Raw genomic sequence first — 17052 nt, forward strand, 5'->3', positions numbered from 1 at the left:
GCTTCACGGTTTGCTGGGCAGCCTCCAGAACCTGCACCCCCGGCTGGGTGCTTCCCCTCCCGGGCTCCAGCTGCGCTGGGGAAGCACCGGCTGGGGGCGCAGGGTCTGGGGGCTGCCCGGGAAACCATGGAGCTGGTAGCACTGGGGCAGCCCTTTCCCCCTGGCTGGGAGTGGGAGGGAGGAGGGGACGGAGTTAGGGTGGGGAAGGGGCGGAGTTGGGGCGGGGCTAGGGGTGGGGAAATGGGCGTGGCCATGGCCCGTGGAGGGTCCTCTTTTTTTATTTATGAGATATGGTAACCCTATGCAGGAGGAGCAGAGAGGTCCTGAGGAGCAGATGTGGGGGCTGAAGGGTCAGAAGGTAGGGAGGGGCTGGAGGCAGAAGTGATGTTGGATTGGGGGCAGAATTAACAGCTGGGCTGGGGACAGGCAGAGGTGGTGGTGGCAGTGTAACAAGGTGTGCTCTGGTGGGACACTACTGAGAGTGCCAATTCAGGGAGAATTGCTAAGGAACAGGGCAGTTACAGCCCCAGGCTGGTGATTCTCCACCTCTAAGGCACATCAAACCAGCACTTCGGTTTCACCACACTGGCTAACAAGAAGTCATATAAGCAATTCCCTTAGATACTGCAGCCCCTTTGTCGCACTGGTAGCGCTCCTTACAGGGATGACTGATTGTGAAAACCAGTATCCCCAATTAAAGGTTCTCCTGATCCCAAAGGACCAGCCACAAAACCCAGGTCAACATACAAATCAGATTTTACCTCAAAATCATGCAGTTGCCAATCCTTTAGAATCTAAAATCTAAAGGTTTATTCATAAAAAGAAAGAAATATAGATGAGAGTTAAAATTGGTTAAAGGAATCAAATACATACAATTATTGCAAAGTTCTTGGTTCAGGCTTATAGCAATGATGGAATAAATTGCTGGCTTAAATCAAATCTCTGGAGTACATCCACAGCTTTGGATGGGTCGTTCAGTCCTTTGTTTAGAGCTTCAGTTTGTAGTAAAGTTCCTCCAGAGGTCAGAAGCAGGATAGAAACCAAAATGGAGGAGTTTCCAGGGCCTTTTATACCCTTTGCCATGTGGAAGGAAAACCCCTTGTTCTTCTGTGGAAAATCACAGCAGCAAGATGGAGTTGCGGGTCACATGGGCAAGTCACATGCCCATGCGCAACTCAGTTCCTTACAGGTAGCAGCCATTGTCCACCTGATACCTTGAATGTTCCCATGAAGGCTCATCAGATGTGTATTGGTGTCTCCCAAGGTCCATTGTCAGTTAAGTGTTTCTTGAGGGAGCACTTAATTTGAATAGTCCCTTCTCAATAAGCTGGCAAAATGTTTCACTGGTGCTACTCAGAAGCAAATACTCAAACACAAGTACACAGCCAACATTTCATAACTTCAACTACAAGAATGATCCATGAATACAAACAGCACAATCATAACCCACAAATTACAACTTTTTCATAGACACCTCACTTGACCATCTTTGTACAAGATTTGATGCAACTATATGACAGTGGTTGCAATAATGATCTATATGGTCATAGATTAATCAGATAACATCACAGGCAGGCACATAGAATTAATTCATTGGAGGTTTGGGGAAAACCTGGAGCTCTGCACCAGCAGGGATACTAGCATGGTGTGTGGGGAACACCAGGAGGCTCTGAAACTTCTGTGAAGAGGATCAAACTTCGATCTGTCTGGTTTGCCATCTGTCCCGGGCTCACAGAGGAGGCTGCCCAGGAGTACAAGGTAGGGAATTGCTGTCATGTTTAATGGGTAATAACTTTGGATTTTAATTACAGGCTAATTTCACTGAAAGTTGCCTGGCACAGGCATGATGCATCATTCAGCTCTGTAAAAGCTTCATGGTATGGGAGATGCTGTAACAAAATAACTGATTTGACTGGCAACAGAGGCAAGTTTTTAATGATACCTGATGTGGGAAAATGTCCTCTTAGATTTTGATGGTGATTCCTGAAAATCTTCATCATATAAAGAATTCTACCAATCCCAAAGGAGCAGATATATTACCCATCAAGTTAATGAATACTTCAGTTCTTACCCAAATACACGCTTACAGTCAATTCTTGTTAATGAAACTACGATTTATTAAAAGAAGAAAAGACAGTATTGGCTAAAAGATCATTAGACATACAAACGCGAATAGAGTCCTTAGGTCAGTTTCACCATAGAGATGGCAGGTTAGAATTGAAAAGAGTCCTTTTGATTCATTTCATCACGTTCTAGTCCAATGTCCAAATGTTCAAAATCAGGGCAGTCCAGAAGGGACTGGAGATCTCAGTCTTACGACTCAAACTCCACCTGAATAAAGCTTAAGAAGAACTAAGATAAACGTATCAGGTCCCAAGAGTTTTTATAGAAACGTTTGCAGCCTCTCAACAGCATGCAGTCCTTGGGTGAACAATAGGTTTTGGCAGTAACCTCCGATTTTGCAATCATCACAGGTAATAAAACTACATGGATTAACATAAGGTAATTATCCATAGAGCCGTTCATAGACCATTTACAACAAACTTTAAAGAGAGAGAGATACAATGACATTATTACACCCAAGTTTAATCTAAATGTTAATATTTCCTTTTGACTTCGGAATTAACAAAATACAGTCCTAGACAGGAACTTTTTGATTACACTGTTAATCTGTAACAAGATACAGGTAAACAGAGACTACTAGAATTACTATCGTCTAGGGCTGTCAAGCGATTAACAAAATTAATTGTGATTAATCGCGCTGTTAAACAATAATAGAAATACCATTTATTTAAATATTTTGGATGTTTTATACATTTTATACATTTTCAAATATGTTGATTTCAGTTGCAACACAGAATATACTCCATGCATCTGATGAAGTGGGTTATAGCCTGTAGTAAGAGGAGGCCCTGAGATATAAACCTTGGTATCAGAGGCCCAGTATGAGGCCTGAGGCCTGAACTAAAGTAATGGTCAAGACTTTGCTAACATAAAGCAAAGTTAAGCTGTGAGCCAGAGGCAGGCCCTGCTCACAGAAGCTGGCAAGGAAAGGGCTGATGTTGCATAAATATATATTCACCTAGCAAAGTTAAAGTATAAACATGGTACCAAGACATACCATACGGGAACATTCCACAGATAACATGGAACAGGCCGACCTATCCCAATGACAGGGTGTGACAATGCGGTTCTGGTGGAACCCAACTGAGAGTGCCAACTCAGGACAAATTGCTCAAATAGGGCAGTTACAGCCCAAGGCTGGGGTTTTTCCACCTCTAAGGCAAACCAAACCAGCCAGACTAGGAGGACTTCGGTCTCACCCCCCGGCTAACCGCAAGTCTCACAAGCAATCTCCTTAGACACTCCAGTTTCCCAGTATTACCACCAGTGCCACTCGTTATGGGGACAAATGGTTATGAAAACCAATACCCCAGTGAAAGAAAAAGGTTCTCCTGATCCCAAAGGACCAAGCCCCAGACCCAGGTCAATATACAAATCAGATCTTACCCACAAATCACGCTGTTGCCAATCCTTTAGAATCTAAAATCTAAAGGTTTATTCATAAAAGGAAAAAGATAGAGATGAGAGTTAGAATTGGTTAAATGGAATCAATTACATACAGTAATGGCAAAGTTCTTGGTTCAGACTTGCAGCAGCGATGGAATAAACTGCAGGTTCAAATCAAGTCTCTGGAATACATCCCCCGCTGGGATGGGTCCTCAGTCCTTTGTTCAAAGCTTCAGCTTGTAGCAAAGTTCCTCCAGAGGTATGAAGCAGGATTGAAGACCCGATGGAGATGAGGCATCAGCCTTATATAGTCTTTTCCAGGTGTAAGAACACCTTTGTTCTTACCGTGGAAAATTACAGCAAAATGGAGTCTGGAGTCACATGGGCCAGTCCCTGCATACTTTGCTGAGTTACAAGGCGTATCTGCCTTCTCTCAATGGGTCCATTGTATAGCTGATGGTCCTTAATGGGCCATCAAGCAGGCTAGGCAGAGCTAACACCATGTTGTCTGGGATGTCACCCAGCAGCATAGCCTAAGTTTGAAATGCAGATAGTATAGAGCCAATATTCCTAACTTCAACTACAAAATTGATACATACATATAGACAGCATAATTATAACCAGTAAACCATAACCTTGTCTTAGACACCCCATTTGACCCCCTTTACACAAGATCTGGGTGCCACTATATGACCTTGGTTGCAACAATGATCTATATGGTCCCAGAGAATATCAATAACGTCACAAGTATAAACATGGTACCAAGACATACCATACGGGAACATTCCACAGATAACATGGAACAGGCCGACCCATCCCAATGACAGGGCCAAAAGGGGAATATGATGGATAGAGTTGTTTTGATCGAACCAACATGTACAAGGTGAGAGGCAGCACCTTACTACGTAGAGGGGTTGTACCTTGCTGCGTAGAGGGGTTGCACCTCAATACGTCAGGAGTGATGTGTAACTTGTTTGTACCTGTGTATAAAAATGTATCCCTGGGGTGGTGATTTTGTCCAGCCACGGGGGCAGTGGAAAGTCCCGCCACTGAGCCGTGTCCTTGCCAAGAGGCACTTTTCTCATAGCATGCCCTGAATTAGGCTCAGAAACCTACAGGGAACTGCAATTGTGTCCGAGATCGCAATAAACCTGGCCGAGGTGCCTTTGTACCTTACTAGACTCTGTGGTCATTGGGGGATCTCGTTGGGTCTGCTGTGTCAGCTATCTGCAGAGCTGGGGCAGCACACAGAGGGAACACATGCACACAGCCAAGTGATAGCAACAGGAGAAAGCAGAAGCACCACAGACTCTAGTAAGGTACAAAGGTGTGGTGCTTCTGCTTTCTCCTGTTGCTATCACTCGGCTGCATGCGTGTGTTCCCTCTGTGTGCTGGGAGAGGCTCCTGGGGAGCAGCGGGAAGGGCCCTGCTGGAGATTCCCCTCTCCCGGCTGCAGCCAGGGCTCCGGGCTCCCAGCACCAGCCGCCGGGGCTCAGGAATCTCGCCAGGACCCTGGGAGCTAGAGTCACTGCAGCGGCTGCCAGTCACTGCCTGCTGCGGGGACTGAGCCCAGCGATTGCTCCCCCCAGAGAGCTGCACCTGACCCTGACACAGCGCAAGGGCCAGGCCTGCCCCAGAAACACCCTGGGGCCCTGCCCCCCATGCCAGGTGCACCAGGTGTGGGTGAGCAGGCTCAGCCCGGCAGCAGGATCCGAGGGCTGAGACACTTAGTGTGGGGAGATCCGAGGGGGGGGTAAGAGAGTTCTCTGTGGGGCAATCTGGGTGCAGGCGGCTCAGTGGGAGATCTGGATGCACAGAAGCTCATTGAGTGGTTCCAGGTGCAGGGGCAATGGGACTCTGCAGGGGATCCAGGTGAAGGTGTTTGGGGCTCAGCAGCGGGGTCTACATGTAGAAGAGGTGGGGTTCATTTGGATGGGGGTCCAGGTGCAGGTGGTTGGGGCTCAGTGGGGAGGGTGACTGGGGGGATCATCGGGGTGGTACAGATGCAGGGGAGGTGGGGCTTGTCAGGGTGAGGGCTCGATGGGCCTGCTTGACAGGGGAGCCCATCTTCTGTCAAGGGGATGCCACATGCTGGGCTCCAGCTTCCCTCCCTGCCCCCACTTCCCCTATTCCCTTCTCTTCCCCATCCCATGCCCCTTGCCCACCACTCCATCTCCTCCCCATCTTACTCCCATCCTTCCCCCCTGCCTCTTTCCCCCTGCCCACTCTTCCCCTTTTGGCAAGAAGAGCCGTTCTCCTCCCCAGCTGCTCCTCACTCTTTGCCCCTTGCACATATCCCCTGCTCTCCCCAGGTGAGTCTCTGGAATACATCCCCCGCAGGCTGACAGCTGGCAGGGATGCTACGGAAACAGGGGCTCAAACTCTGCTCTGAATATCAGCAACTCCTCAGCGTCCAACTCTGCAATTGGCTCTCCGGGTGGAAGGGACTCGGCTGAGCACCTGTGTACAGATCTTTGCGTGGGGCGAGCAGACGCGTCCCATCGTAAACTGAGAACATGGACAGGATACCTCCCAGGGCACCCCAAAGTCACAGCACTGACCTCTGTCCCTCCCACTGGTTCACAGGGAGACTGGGGGTCCCGGCGCCGAACACATTCCTGTCTCCAAGCAAAATTGTGTGTCTGGCATTTCAGGCAGTCCCAGTCCCCTGGCCTCCTGGGCCACTTTCCCCCTGATCTGGTAACATCCTGCATAGTCAGTTGAGCCTGCAGTCTCTGGAACTTTGCTCTACAATTGCCCGCCCATCCCTAACTACCCCCCCGCAAAGCTACGGCCTCTTCCTCTCCCTCTCCCTCCTCCCCTCTGCGCTGATCCACCCCTTTCCACCTTGTACTGATCCCCTGCAACAACATGGACTGGCTCTCCCCGCTGATGCATCTGCCTCCACACATCTGCCTGTTCCAGAAACTGGGGTAGCTGATTGGGAGCAAGTTCAGGATGCTGCAAACTTAAATGCCCCAAACTGCGGATCATTCAGCTCCAACTATTTCTCCAGCAATTCCACACCCCTACCATGCTCTACACCCCCACCAGGACCTGGTGCTCCTGTCTGGGATATCCCCCATGGACCGTCCTGGGGATGCACCCAGCACCGTGCCCATGACTGTATGCAATTAAGTGTATCCCACCCTGTTTCCCCAGGGATTCGCTTCATCTTATTCATCCCCGCAGTACGACAGTACACCCCAAACAACTGTTTTGCCACCTGTCCGGGGATTAGAAATGGGTGTGCCAGTCCTGCCACATCGATTCCTAAGGTGCCCTGTCCCAAAAGACTATGCCATATGATCACCTGATCCTCACGAGTTAGATCCTCCATTTCCCTGCCTACTTCCACTAGCCACAGTACAAACTGATCCCAATCCTCCCGGGGTACCTTTCCGAAACGGCCCAGTAATGTCTCCCGGTCCTTCAGGGAAAAGGGGAGGATTTCTGCCTGTTCTACTTCTTTTGGGGCATGTTCCCCTCACCACTATTCCTGCCTCCTGAAGTTCCTCCCAGGTACCCTCTCTCGTGGCGGCTGTAACAGTGGATCGCCGGCTTACAACGTCCACTGGCAGTGGTGGGTACAGTGTTTTTTCAGGGTAGGGTGGTGGAGGTGTTTCCATCAGCTCCATTAGTGGGGTGGATGATTTGGGGTCTCCAAATCCATTGCCCCAATGTTTACATTGATACAATTCCTCCTATAAGTCTCCTACTCTTCCCAGCAGTTCCTCTCTCTCTCTCCGGATTGCCTCACAAGACTCCTTTATCCGTGCAGCATCCCGTGCTTTCAATTCCGGTACCTCTGCTGCTAACACGGATTTTTCTGTTAAAATCCACTGCTGTTCCACAATCCCCTCCAAAGCCTTAATGTGTTGGAAGAGATCGGCTTCCCTTTTTACCCAGTATGCCATCCCAGCACACAAACCTTGTAATACCATTCCCTTTTTCCTACACTCCTTTCCCTTGCGGTATCCCAAAACCACCCCCATCTCCTTCTCAAACTCATCCCAGGTAGACCCCTGCACCTGCTATGGGCCCTGATTCTCCTTATCCATTTGTTCAAAAAATCCATTATCCCAGCTGGCCAGAACCCGCAGCTACCATCACAAGAGTTCACCATACCCCCTCCAAGCAGCTACGCGCACTGTTGACCAGGGGGTCTTACAGGCTGCTATCCAATGCGATGCATCTGAGTCACGGCACCAAGATGTTAGGGGGCTTATTCCTTCACCCTTTCGCTTACCTCATCCTTCTCGCATGAACAGAGAGAAGCAATACCCAAGTCAACGTTTATTAGGGTGACCTTCCAGCAAGCTTAAACCCAAGTTCCTTTTCCTTATTTTCGAATCCGAACTTACTTCCTGTATGCCCCTAATTTATATATAATATTCTTAGCTATACCTTAACCAATCAGTCTCCTAAATTTTACTTAACCAATCCTGATTGTAACATGATTAGCTAGCCAATTATATACCACCACCTTAATTAGTTTACACCCAGCCAAATTAATTATACAGCAGACAGAAACAATCACTGAACCAGACAGAGACCATGCAAATAAACACAGCAAAGTGGTAACTAGAATGACAAAACAATACAGAAGTGAGGTTTTCACAACGACATCTATAAAGACATAAGAGTTTACCAGCTGTATCTATTGCTAAGTGAGTTCTTACCTGACAGAAAACTATCAAACTAAATTTCCTTTTACATCTTCTAGGCTCTTCCCTTTCTCTGGAGGTGACAGGAAGTTGATCCGATCTAACAGCCCCAGATGGCCTTATTTCAACTCGTTTGGAATGTGAGGATGTGACCGTTCGCTTCCCAGCTTATGGCTGCCTCTGCTGCTTGGCCAAAGGCCTTAGCCTGAGAACAGGCCTCAGACTGTCACAGTGAGAGAAGGCCTTACACACATTCTTTTATACCTCTATAACTAGCCAAATAATAAACATATACCTACATTTTTAAAGTATAGGCCTTTACAGACAGCCTTGAATATCTATATCCTAACAATATTTCATCATGCTCTAGTCCAATGTTCAATATCAGGGCGGCCCAGAGAGGACTGGAGATCTCAGTCTTACAATTCAAACTCCCCACGAATAAAGCTTAAGAAGATCTGAGATGAAAGGATCAGGTCCCAAGAGTTTATATAGACATTTTTGCAGCCTCTCGACAGCAGGCAGTCCTTGGGGGAACAATAGGTTTTGGAAATACACTCCTATTTCCCAAGCATTACAGGTAATAAAACTACATGGATTAACATAAGGTAATTATCCATAAAGCTGTTCATAGACAGTTTACCACAAACTTTAAAAAGATATATACATAAGGACATTATTACACGCAAGTATCATTTAAATGTTAATATTTCCTTTTGACTTCTGAATTAACAAAATACAGTCCTAGACAGGAACCCTTTGGTTACACCGTTAATCTATAACAAGATATAGGTAAACAGAGACTACTACAATTACTATATTCTAGGGCTGTCAAGCGATTAAAAAAATGAATCGTGATTAGTCGCGCTGTTAAACAATAATAGAAAACCATTTCTTTAAATATTTTGGATGTTTTATATATTTCCAAACATATTGATTTCAGTTGCAACACGGAATACACTCCATGCATCTGATGAAGTGGGTTATAGCCCACGAAAGCTTATGCCCAAATAAATTTGTTAGTCTCTAAGGTGCCACAAGGACTCCTTGTTCTTTTTACACAATACAAAGTGTACAGTGAGCACTTGATATTTTTATTACAAATACCTGCACTGTAAAAAACAAAAGAAATTGTATTTTTCAATTCACCAACTGTAATTACTTTAGTCCAATCTCTTTATCATGAAAGTTGAACTTACTAATTTGTTCAAAAAAATACCTGCATTCAAAAAGAAAACAATGTAAAACCTTAGAGCCTACAACTCCACTCAGTCCTACTTCTTGTTCAGCCAATCACTCAGAAAAACAAGTTTGATTACAATTTGCAGGAGATAATGCTGCCCGCTTCTTGTTCACAATGTTACCTGAAAGTGAGAACAGGCATTCTCATTGCACTACTGCAGCCGGTGTCACAAGATATTTATGTGCCCGATGCTCTAAAAAGTCATAGATCCCTTCATGCTTCAACCACCATTCCAGAGGACATGTATCCATGCTAATGACGGGTTCTAATCGATAACAATCCAAAGCAGACCAGACCGACACATGCTCATTTTCATCAACTGAGTCAGATGCCACCAGCAGAAGGTTTGTAAAACAGAACAGGGGACATACAATTCTCCTTCAAGGAGTTCAGTCGCAAATTGAATTAATGCATTTTTTTAAAAATGACCATTGTCAGCGTGGAAGCATGTCCACTTGAATCGTGGCCAAACCACGAAGGGACATATGGATGTTTAGCATATCTTGCACATAAATACCTTGTATTGCCAGCTACAAACGTGCCAGGCAAACACCTTCTCACACTTTCGGATGACATCATAAATTAGAAACAAAGCAGCATTCTCTCTCGTAAATGTAAACAAACTTGTTTGTCCTAGCGAGTGGCAGAGAAAGAAGTAGCACTGAGTTGACTTCTAGGCTATATGGTTTTTAATTGCTTTATTTTTGAGTGCACTTATATCATTAAAATAATCGATGTTTCTAAGTTACACTTCCCTGATAAAGAGATTGCACTACAGCACCTGTATGAGGTGAACTGAAAAATACTACTTCTATTTTGCATGTTTACAGTACAAATATTTGTAATAAAAAATAATATAAAGTGAGCACTGTACACTTTCTCTTCTTTGTTGTGATGGAAATCAATATATAAGAAAACGTAGAAAAACATCCAAAAACATTTAACAAATTCCAATTGGTATTCTACTGTTTAACAATGTGATTCATCGAGATTAATTTTTCTAATCACAATGAATTCTTTTGAGTTAATCACGCGACTTAAATGCAATTAATCAACAGCACTACTATCTTCTTCCAATTTTTTAACAACACCAGTTTACATTTCAAAGTTCTAGGCTCTGTTTCTTGGAATGGCCCCAAATACATTTACACACATTTCTAACACGTTTCAAAAGGTTGGAGCTGGTCAATTAGCATGCAAGGTTCTTAACTCTTTCAAGCCAGGTGCCACAGAAGTTTAGATCGTGTGTGAATTCTCCAATGTTTAATGAGGTGTGATCTCTGTGTATAACTTTCGCCACAGTCCAAGCACTTATGCAGTCTTGTGGATTCTCTGATGTAAAACAAGGGCTGATCAGTTTCTGCTATGTTTTCCATAGTTTAAGTGCTTATGGGGTCTCTCTTTGGTGTGGATTGCCTGATGTTTAACAAGGTCTGACCGCTGTATGAAACTTTTCCCACAGTCCAAGCACTTCTGGGGGCTCGCTTCTGTGTGGACTGCCTGATTTTTAGCAAGGTCTGACCTGCATAAGAAACTTTTTCCACAGTCTAAACAGTTATGGGATCTCTCTCCTGTGTGGATTGGCTGATGTTCTGTAGGGCTGAGGTGTTTCTGAAACCTTTCCCAAGGTCCAAGTACTTGATCAGGGTATGAAACATTCTCCATAGTCTAAGGACTTATGGGGTCTCCTGTGTGGATTCTCTGATGTAAAACATGGCCTGAACTCCATATAAAATTTCCCCCACAGCCTAAGCACTTATGGGATCTCTCCTGTGTGGATTAGCTGATTTTTAACAAAGTCTGACCCATGTAGGAAACTTTTTCCAGTCTGAACTCTGATGGGGTCTCTCCCCTGTGTGGATCCTCTGAGTGTTATAAGATTTGATCTTTCTGTGAAACTTTTCACATGGTCCAAACACTTATGGGGTCACTCTCCTGTGTGGATTGCCCGATTTGAAATAAGTTTTGACCTCCATTTAAAACATCTTTCACAGGCTAAACAGTTATGGGGTCACTCCTCTGTGTGGATTCTCTGATGTATAACAAGGGATGACATCTATTTGAAACATTTTTCTATAGTTTATGCACTTGTGGGGGTCCCTCTCGTGCGTGGATTGCCTGATGTTTAGAAGGGCTGATCTGTTTCTGAAACCTTTCCCAGGGTCTTATGGTTTCCCTGTTTTATGGATTGCTTGATGTTTAACAAACACTGACCTCCATCTGAAACTTTTCCCACAGTCTAAGCAATTGTGGGGTCCCTCTCTGGTGTGCACTGCCTGATGATTAACAAGGGCTGACCTCCGTATGAAACTTTTCCCACAGTCCAGGCACTTATGGGGTCTCTCTCCGGTGTGGATTGCCAGATGTCTAACAAAGGCTGATCTCCATGTGAAACTTTTTCCACAGTCTAAGCACTTGTGGGTTCTCTCTCCTGTGTGCACTGCCTGATGATTAATAAGGGCTGACCTCCATAGGAAACTTTTCCCACAGTCCAAGCACTTATGGGGTATCTCTCCAGTGTGTATTCTCTGATGTATAAGAAGGTGTGATCTCTGCAGGAAACTTTTTCCACAGTCTAAGCACTTGTGGGGTCTCTCTCTGGTGTGCACTGCCTGATGATTAACAAGGGCTGACCTCCGTATGAAACTTTTCCCACAGTCCAAACACTTATGGGGTCTCTCGCCGGTGTGGATTGCCTGATGTCTAACAAGGGCTGATCTCCAGGTGAAACTTTTCCCACAGTCTAAGCACTTATGTGGTCTGTCGCCTGTGTGGATTTTTTGATGTGTAATCAGCGCTGACTTCCAAATCAAACAATTCCTGCCCTCCAGGTACCGAGAGGGTCTCTCCCCCAGGTGGCTTCTCCCATGGTTAGCAAGATCTGAGCACTTATTGAAGTTTTTCCCACAGTCCAACCATTGAAGTGTTTTCTCTCCAGTATTTATTGCCTGAAGCGTAACAGAACCGAGGTATTCATTGTCTTCCTTGGGGGTTGTCTTCCTGGCTGTGGTATTCCTGTGTCCTTTTCCATATATAACAAATTCATCCATTTGCTCCCTTGAGTTGTTTCCCAGCAGACTCTTTGACCTCTGCCAATTTCCCCAGGCTTCTCCCTGTTCCAAGCACTGGAAAAATTTCTCTTCAGCTCTTCCCACAAAGGTCCCCTGTGGTTCCCCATGCCCAGAAACTTCCTGCTGTCGATTCCCATCCTTATTCTCACTCTCTCTCTCATCACCTGCTGGGAGAGAGACAATTCAGACAGGAGTCATTTTGCTAAGGAAAATTAAGAGGAATAGCACCAAGGGAAAACCCACCATACTAAAGCTGCACAGACAGAGCAATTGGATTCTTCCTCCACTTCCCACCCAAACTTTTACAGAGAAGGCAAGTAGGGAAGGAAACTCCTGCAGGTAACGGGACACATATGAAGTGATATCAGTGATATCTACTGCCTACAGACCTGCCCTGGATGAGATGAGGAAGGAACTGAGGGCACTTACTGATCCCTCATTTTTGGGATTCTCAACTTTTTCCTTCATTCCCCAGATGGTTTGTGTGTCAGTCCTCACCTGTGTGGGTGCCTCTTGGAATCTCTCTTCCCTCACAGGCCTGGAGATCGGGCACCCACGGCTGTTTCCCTTGTTCCAGCTGGGTGATCAGGTCAGGTTTCAGAATGGGGAATCCTGTGCAGGGAGTCAAGTATCAGGGGATAGCCGTGTTAGTCTGTATCTACAAAAACAACAAGGAGTCTGGTGGCACCTTAAAGACTAACAGATTTATTTGCGCATAAGCTTTCATGGGTAAAAACCTCACTTCTTCGGATGCATGGAATAAAAGTTACAGATGTAGGCATTATATACTGACACATGGAGAGCAGGGAGTTACTTTGCAAATGGAGAACCAGTGTTGACAGGGCCAATTCAATCAGGGTGGATGTAGTCCACTCCCAATAATAGATGAGGAGGTGTGAATTCCAGGAGAGGAAAAGCTGCTTTTGTAGTGAATGTAATGCCCAAATAAATCTGTTAGTCTTTAAAGATGCCACCAGACTCCTTGTTGTTTGTGCAGGGAGTGAAATCAGACCAGATCAGGGTGTGTGGAGGACTGAGAGCTCTGAATGTCTCAAAAAGGACATTCCGTGAGCGGAACCTGTCCCTGTGCTGGTGAATGTGGAATCTAAGAGGACAGGTACGTCGTCACTGAGCCCCCTCAGGGGAGGAAGACATCTGGGGAGCTGAGGGGAATTGTGACGCACACCCAGCTCTAATGTTAAACCCCTGCCTATTTCTAAACCTGCGGAACCCAGAGCCCTCTACAGGGCTGGAGCTGTTCCCAAGGAGAAGAGGGATTCTGTTTGCGACCAAGAAACAACACAGACAGGTTAATATACGGCTTCTCCATCTTGCAAGCTAGCGGGGTTGGATGGGGATGATTTAGTATGTGCCTTAGGGTTTGACTCCCTGGTGTCACTGGAGAGTGATGAGAGAAGAACGTGACCAGTGTCAGACACGCAGATCCCTCCAGCTTCAAATAACCAAGGGGCCAGGAATCCCTTACCCAGCGAGGTCACCGTCTCGTAGTTCTCCTGCATGACGTCCCTGTAGAGGGCTCTCTGAGCGGGGTCCAGCAGAGCCCCCTGCCCCTGGGTGAAATACACAGCCACATCCTCGAAGGTCACCGGCATCTGAAACAACAAGAATCCCCCACTCAGAACCTGCTGCCCCAGCCACAATCCCCCTAGTCACAGGGGAGGAGGGATAGAGAAGCAGAATCCTCCCAGCACCCTGCTCAGAGCAGCCAGGAGGCTTCAGGGGGTGGGGAGAAGGTGAGAGCTCCTTGTCCCTCCCAGCACACAGAGCAGGGCAGGGTCTTCTCATTTCCCACACACCTGCCAGCCACAGGCTGATAGGGGAAGCAGAGCTTTGAGCCGGGGACGGGACAGGAACCCCAACAGCTTCCCTTCATATTTCACAGCACCCTCTGGCCAGTGGGGTCAGGCCCCAGCACTGGGAGTCTGGTCAGTTTTCCCAGCCCTGCCCAAGGAGGTGTTTCCTGGTTCAGAAATGGGGGAATGTCCACCCCTCCCCCCACCCACTAATGGGCCTGTTCAGAAAATCAGACCCCGGATGATCATGTTCCGGGAGGTTTATCACACCCCGTCCCACCCCAGGTGATTAACCCCTCTACAATACCACCACCACCACAAAAGCTCCCTGAAAATCCCCTACCTGAGATGGCTCCATCACAGCCATTTCCCTGCCCTGTCTCCTGGAAGACAGGACGATCTGGAGTCAGACATGGACGTGATTCCTCAGCCTGTCAGAGGACCAGGAAGATTGGACAGGTTTCACAAAGGGCTGGAGTCCATGTCCCCCCAATTCCCCCCAGGCTCTCTCCCTGCAGACAGACGCTCTGATTCTAGGACTCTGCCATGCTGGGAAGAAACCCAGTTAGTTCATTACCATCCTGGCCAGAACCCCTCCCCTCACATTAGAACTAAACCCACCAAGTCCCTTCTAAAACTTCCCAGAACAGCATCTCTGAGCCAAACACTGGAAAAAGAGCAGAATCAAAGGAGTCACTTTAGGGCACTGCCCCACAGTGTATTGTAACCCCTCTAGCTCTCCCCCGTCTCCCTCAGTCCTGCGGTGCTCAGCAGAGTGAGCAACTGGCTTTTCCTCTCTCAGCTCCTCCCCTTGTTCCCAGGAGAGCTGACTGCCCCGGGGGTGCAGGGAATGGATCTGGGCAGGGCTGGGAGCTGGGAATCTCCCTCCCCACTTCTTGCTCCTGCTGATATTCAAGTCTCTCCGCTCTCCCTTTTTATCTTCTTCCCCACCCTGGGAGAATGGGCGACTGCCCACTTGTCGTGGGCCTTTGCTCTCCTTAGGCAGCTCAGCCACTGACACTGGTAACGGGGGTTGAACCTGGCTGTGTCACTGAGGGCTGCAGCTCTGGGGCTCACAGACACAGGGAGCCCCTCTCCTTGTAGGCCAAACTCCCCAGCTGGTCCCTGAAAGGAGCCTTTTGACACAGTAATTTCCCTGCCCCACTCCAGCCCTTTCCCCAGGTCTCTCCATCACCTGGAGACTCAGGCTGAGGGGCTGGTATGGTCAGAGTGGTTCCAGCCAATGGAGAAAATGTCCCTGGGGCTGGTCTCAGAGGGGTGTGATGAAGTGGGAATGTTCTGAATGTTGTCTCTGAATACTGAATGTGTGCCTCAGTTTCCCCATGTTTTACTCAAGTATCAAGCTGGTGGGATACAGGTGTGTGATAATTGCGGAGACCTCTAGAGGGCAGTTGTGACTGCAGAATAGCTGCCTGGGCATAGAGAATGGTCAAAATTCTGTATCCTGGCAAGCGATGGCCCAAGCCTGTTCTCTGCAAGGAGCCAGCCCAAGGTGCTGGAGAACAAAGAGAGAGGGGGAGGCCATGAGACCTGTTTTCCTGGGAAAGAGAGAAAGCACGGAGGAGGGCAGCCAGACATCACTGAGGATGGGGGGCTGGAAATGGGTCAGTCCCCTGGTTTGGGACTCAATGGGGAGAGTCCAGAGCTCGGGACTCTGGATTCCCCCCAGATGGACTTTGCTGAAAGCTCCAGATTTCTGTGCTAACAAGCTCTGTTCTGTGCTGTTCCTAGCGACCAATAAACCTTCAGTTTTCCAAGCTGGCTGAGAGTCACAGCTGACTGCGGAGGTGGGGTGCACGGCCCCTGGGAGGAGCGGGTCAGGCTTCTCCTTCGGCTGCCCCTGGGGTTCAGGCTGGGGCCACACACTCAGCGGGTGGGGGGAAGTTGGGGGTGCGCAGAGACTGCAGTCCTGCCCTACAGTCGGGGTGGGGGCTTGCCTCCCTCATTCCTAGATTCACCCCCCGCCGATTGTATCCGGTTCTTATCCCCAGTCCCAGGCAGGGGGGCTGAAACATTCTGTACAGTGGGGGCCCTGAGAGCCATTGAACCAAACTGTAAACCCTGGATAGGATGGAAAACCCTTCAAGACAGGGGGTACGGCAGGGCTTCACCAGCCTAGATCGAGCCCCTGTGCTGCCCCCCAGCCCTGATTGTGCCCCTAGGCCCCTCTCCTTCCCCGGCCCCCAGCTGGGGCCCTCCACCCTGCATTCATTTTGGCCCCTGCCCACCTTCTGCCCCCCTCAGATCTCCCTGAGCTGCAGCCTCCGTCCGCACCAGCGCGGCCAGGGGCAGGGAAACAAAGCAGCAGATGGGGGCGAGAGGGATGGGTGGTAACGTGATCCTGCCTCCGCCCCGCACACACCGGGAGCTGGCGGCGGCTTTCCCGGACCCAGGGTGGGAATCGCAGCCAGCTCCGCTGGGAGCAGCCTGGGGCCAAACCTCCCCCTGCAGCCCGGGGGTGACGGCGGCGGGCGGGGTGGGTCTGTCTCACCTTCCCTCCGAGCGGGGCCCCACCGCGGCCGGGAAGGGGCCCTGGGCAGGCTGGGGGGCTCTGCCCTGGGAGAGGCTCCTGGGGAGCAGCGGGAAGGGCCCTGCTGGAGATTCCCCTCTCCCGGCTGCAGCCCGGGCTCCGGGCTCCCAGCACCAGCCGCCGGGGCTCGGGGATCTCGCCAGGAGCCTGGAGCCAGAGTCACCGCAGCGGCTGCGAGTCACTTCCTGCTGCCGGG

At 48.5% G+C, this 17052-nt stretch overlaps 2 protein-coding genes and 1 long non-coding RNA gene across 4 annotated transcripts in view; 1 reads left to right on the forward strand and 2 right to left on the reverse strand.

Annotated features, from left to right (window-relative positions):
• Window positions 1-17052, forward strand: part of LOC117887098 (zinc finger protein 248-like) — a 236550-nt gene that overhangs the window by 169750 nt on the left and 49748 nt on the right. The window lies entirely within an intron of this gene.
• LOC117886994 (zinc finger protein 586-like) lies at window positions 9532-14034 on the reverse strand. Of its 2 annotated transcripts, XR_004648092.1 has the most exons (3): window positions 13978-14034; window positions 12990-13149; window positions 9532-12658 (listed from the first exon to the last, which is right to left on the reverse strand). XR_004648092.1 is itself a non-coding variant. In XM_034789215.1 (2 exons), the coding sequence occupies exon 2, from the start codon at window positions 12468-12470 to the stop codon at window positions 11586-11588; it is 885 nt and encodes a 294-aa protein (XP_034645106.1). In that variant the 5' UTR covers window positions 12471-12658; window positions 12990-13174; the 3' UTR covers window positions 9532-11585. The 2 variants fall into 2 exon arrangements, 1 of the variants encoding a protein (XP_034645106.1); XM_034789215.1 differs by lacking the exon at window positions 13978-14034 and having other exon boundaries at window positions 12990-13174.
• On the reverse strand, window positions 14045-17046 carry LOC117887029. Its single transcript, XR_004648109.1, has 3 exons — window positions 16818-17046; window positions 14649-14736; window positions 14045-14104 (listed from the first exon to the last, which is right to left on the reverse strand). It is a non-coding gene; the product is annotated as an uncharacterized LOC117887029 (long non-coding RNA).

Source organism: Trachemys scripta, chromosome 14 (genome assembly GCF_013100865.1).
Source record: "Trachemys scripta elegans isolate TJP31775 chromosome 14, CAS_Tse_1.0, whole genome shotgun sequence".
NCBI lineage: Eukaryota > Metazoa > Chordata > Testudines > Emydidae > Trachemys > Trachemys scripta.

Bases quoted from the DNA above. Each gene is read 5' to 3' on its own strand.
- LOC117886994 (XM_034789215.1), bottom strand. From the start codon at position 12,470: ATGGATGAATTTGTTATATATGGAAAAGGACACAGGAATACCACAGCC.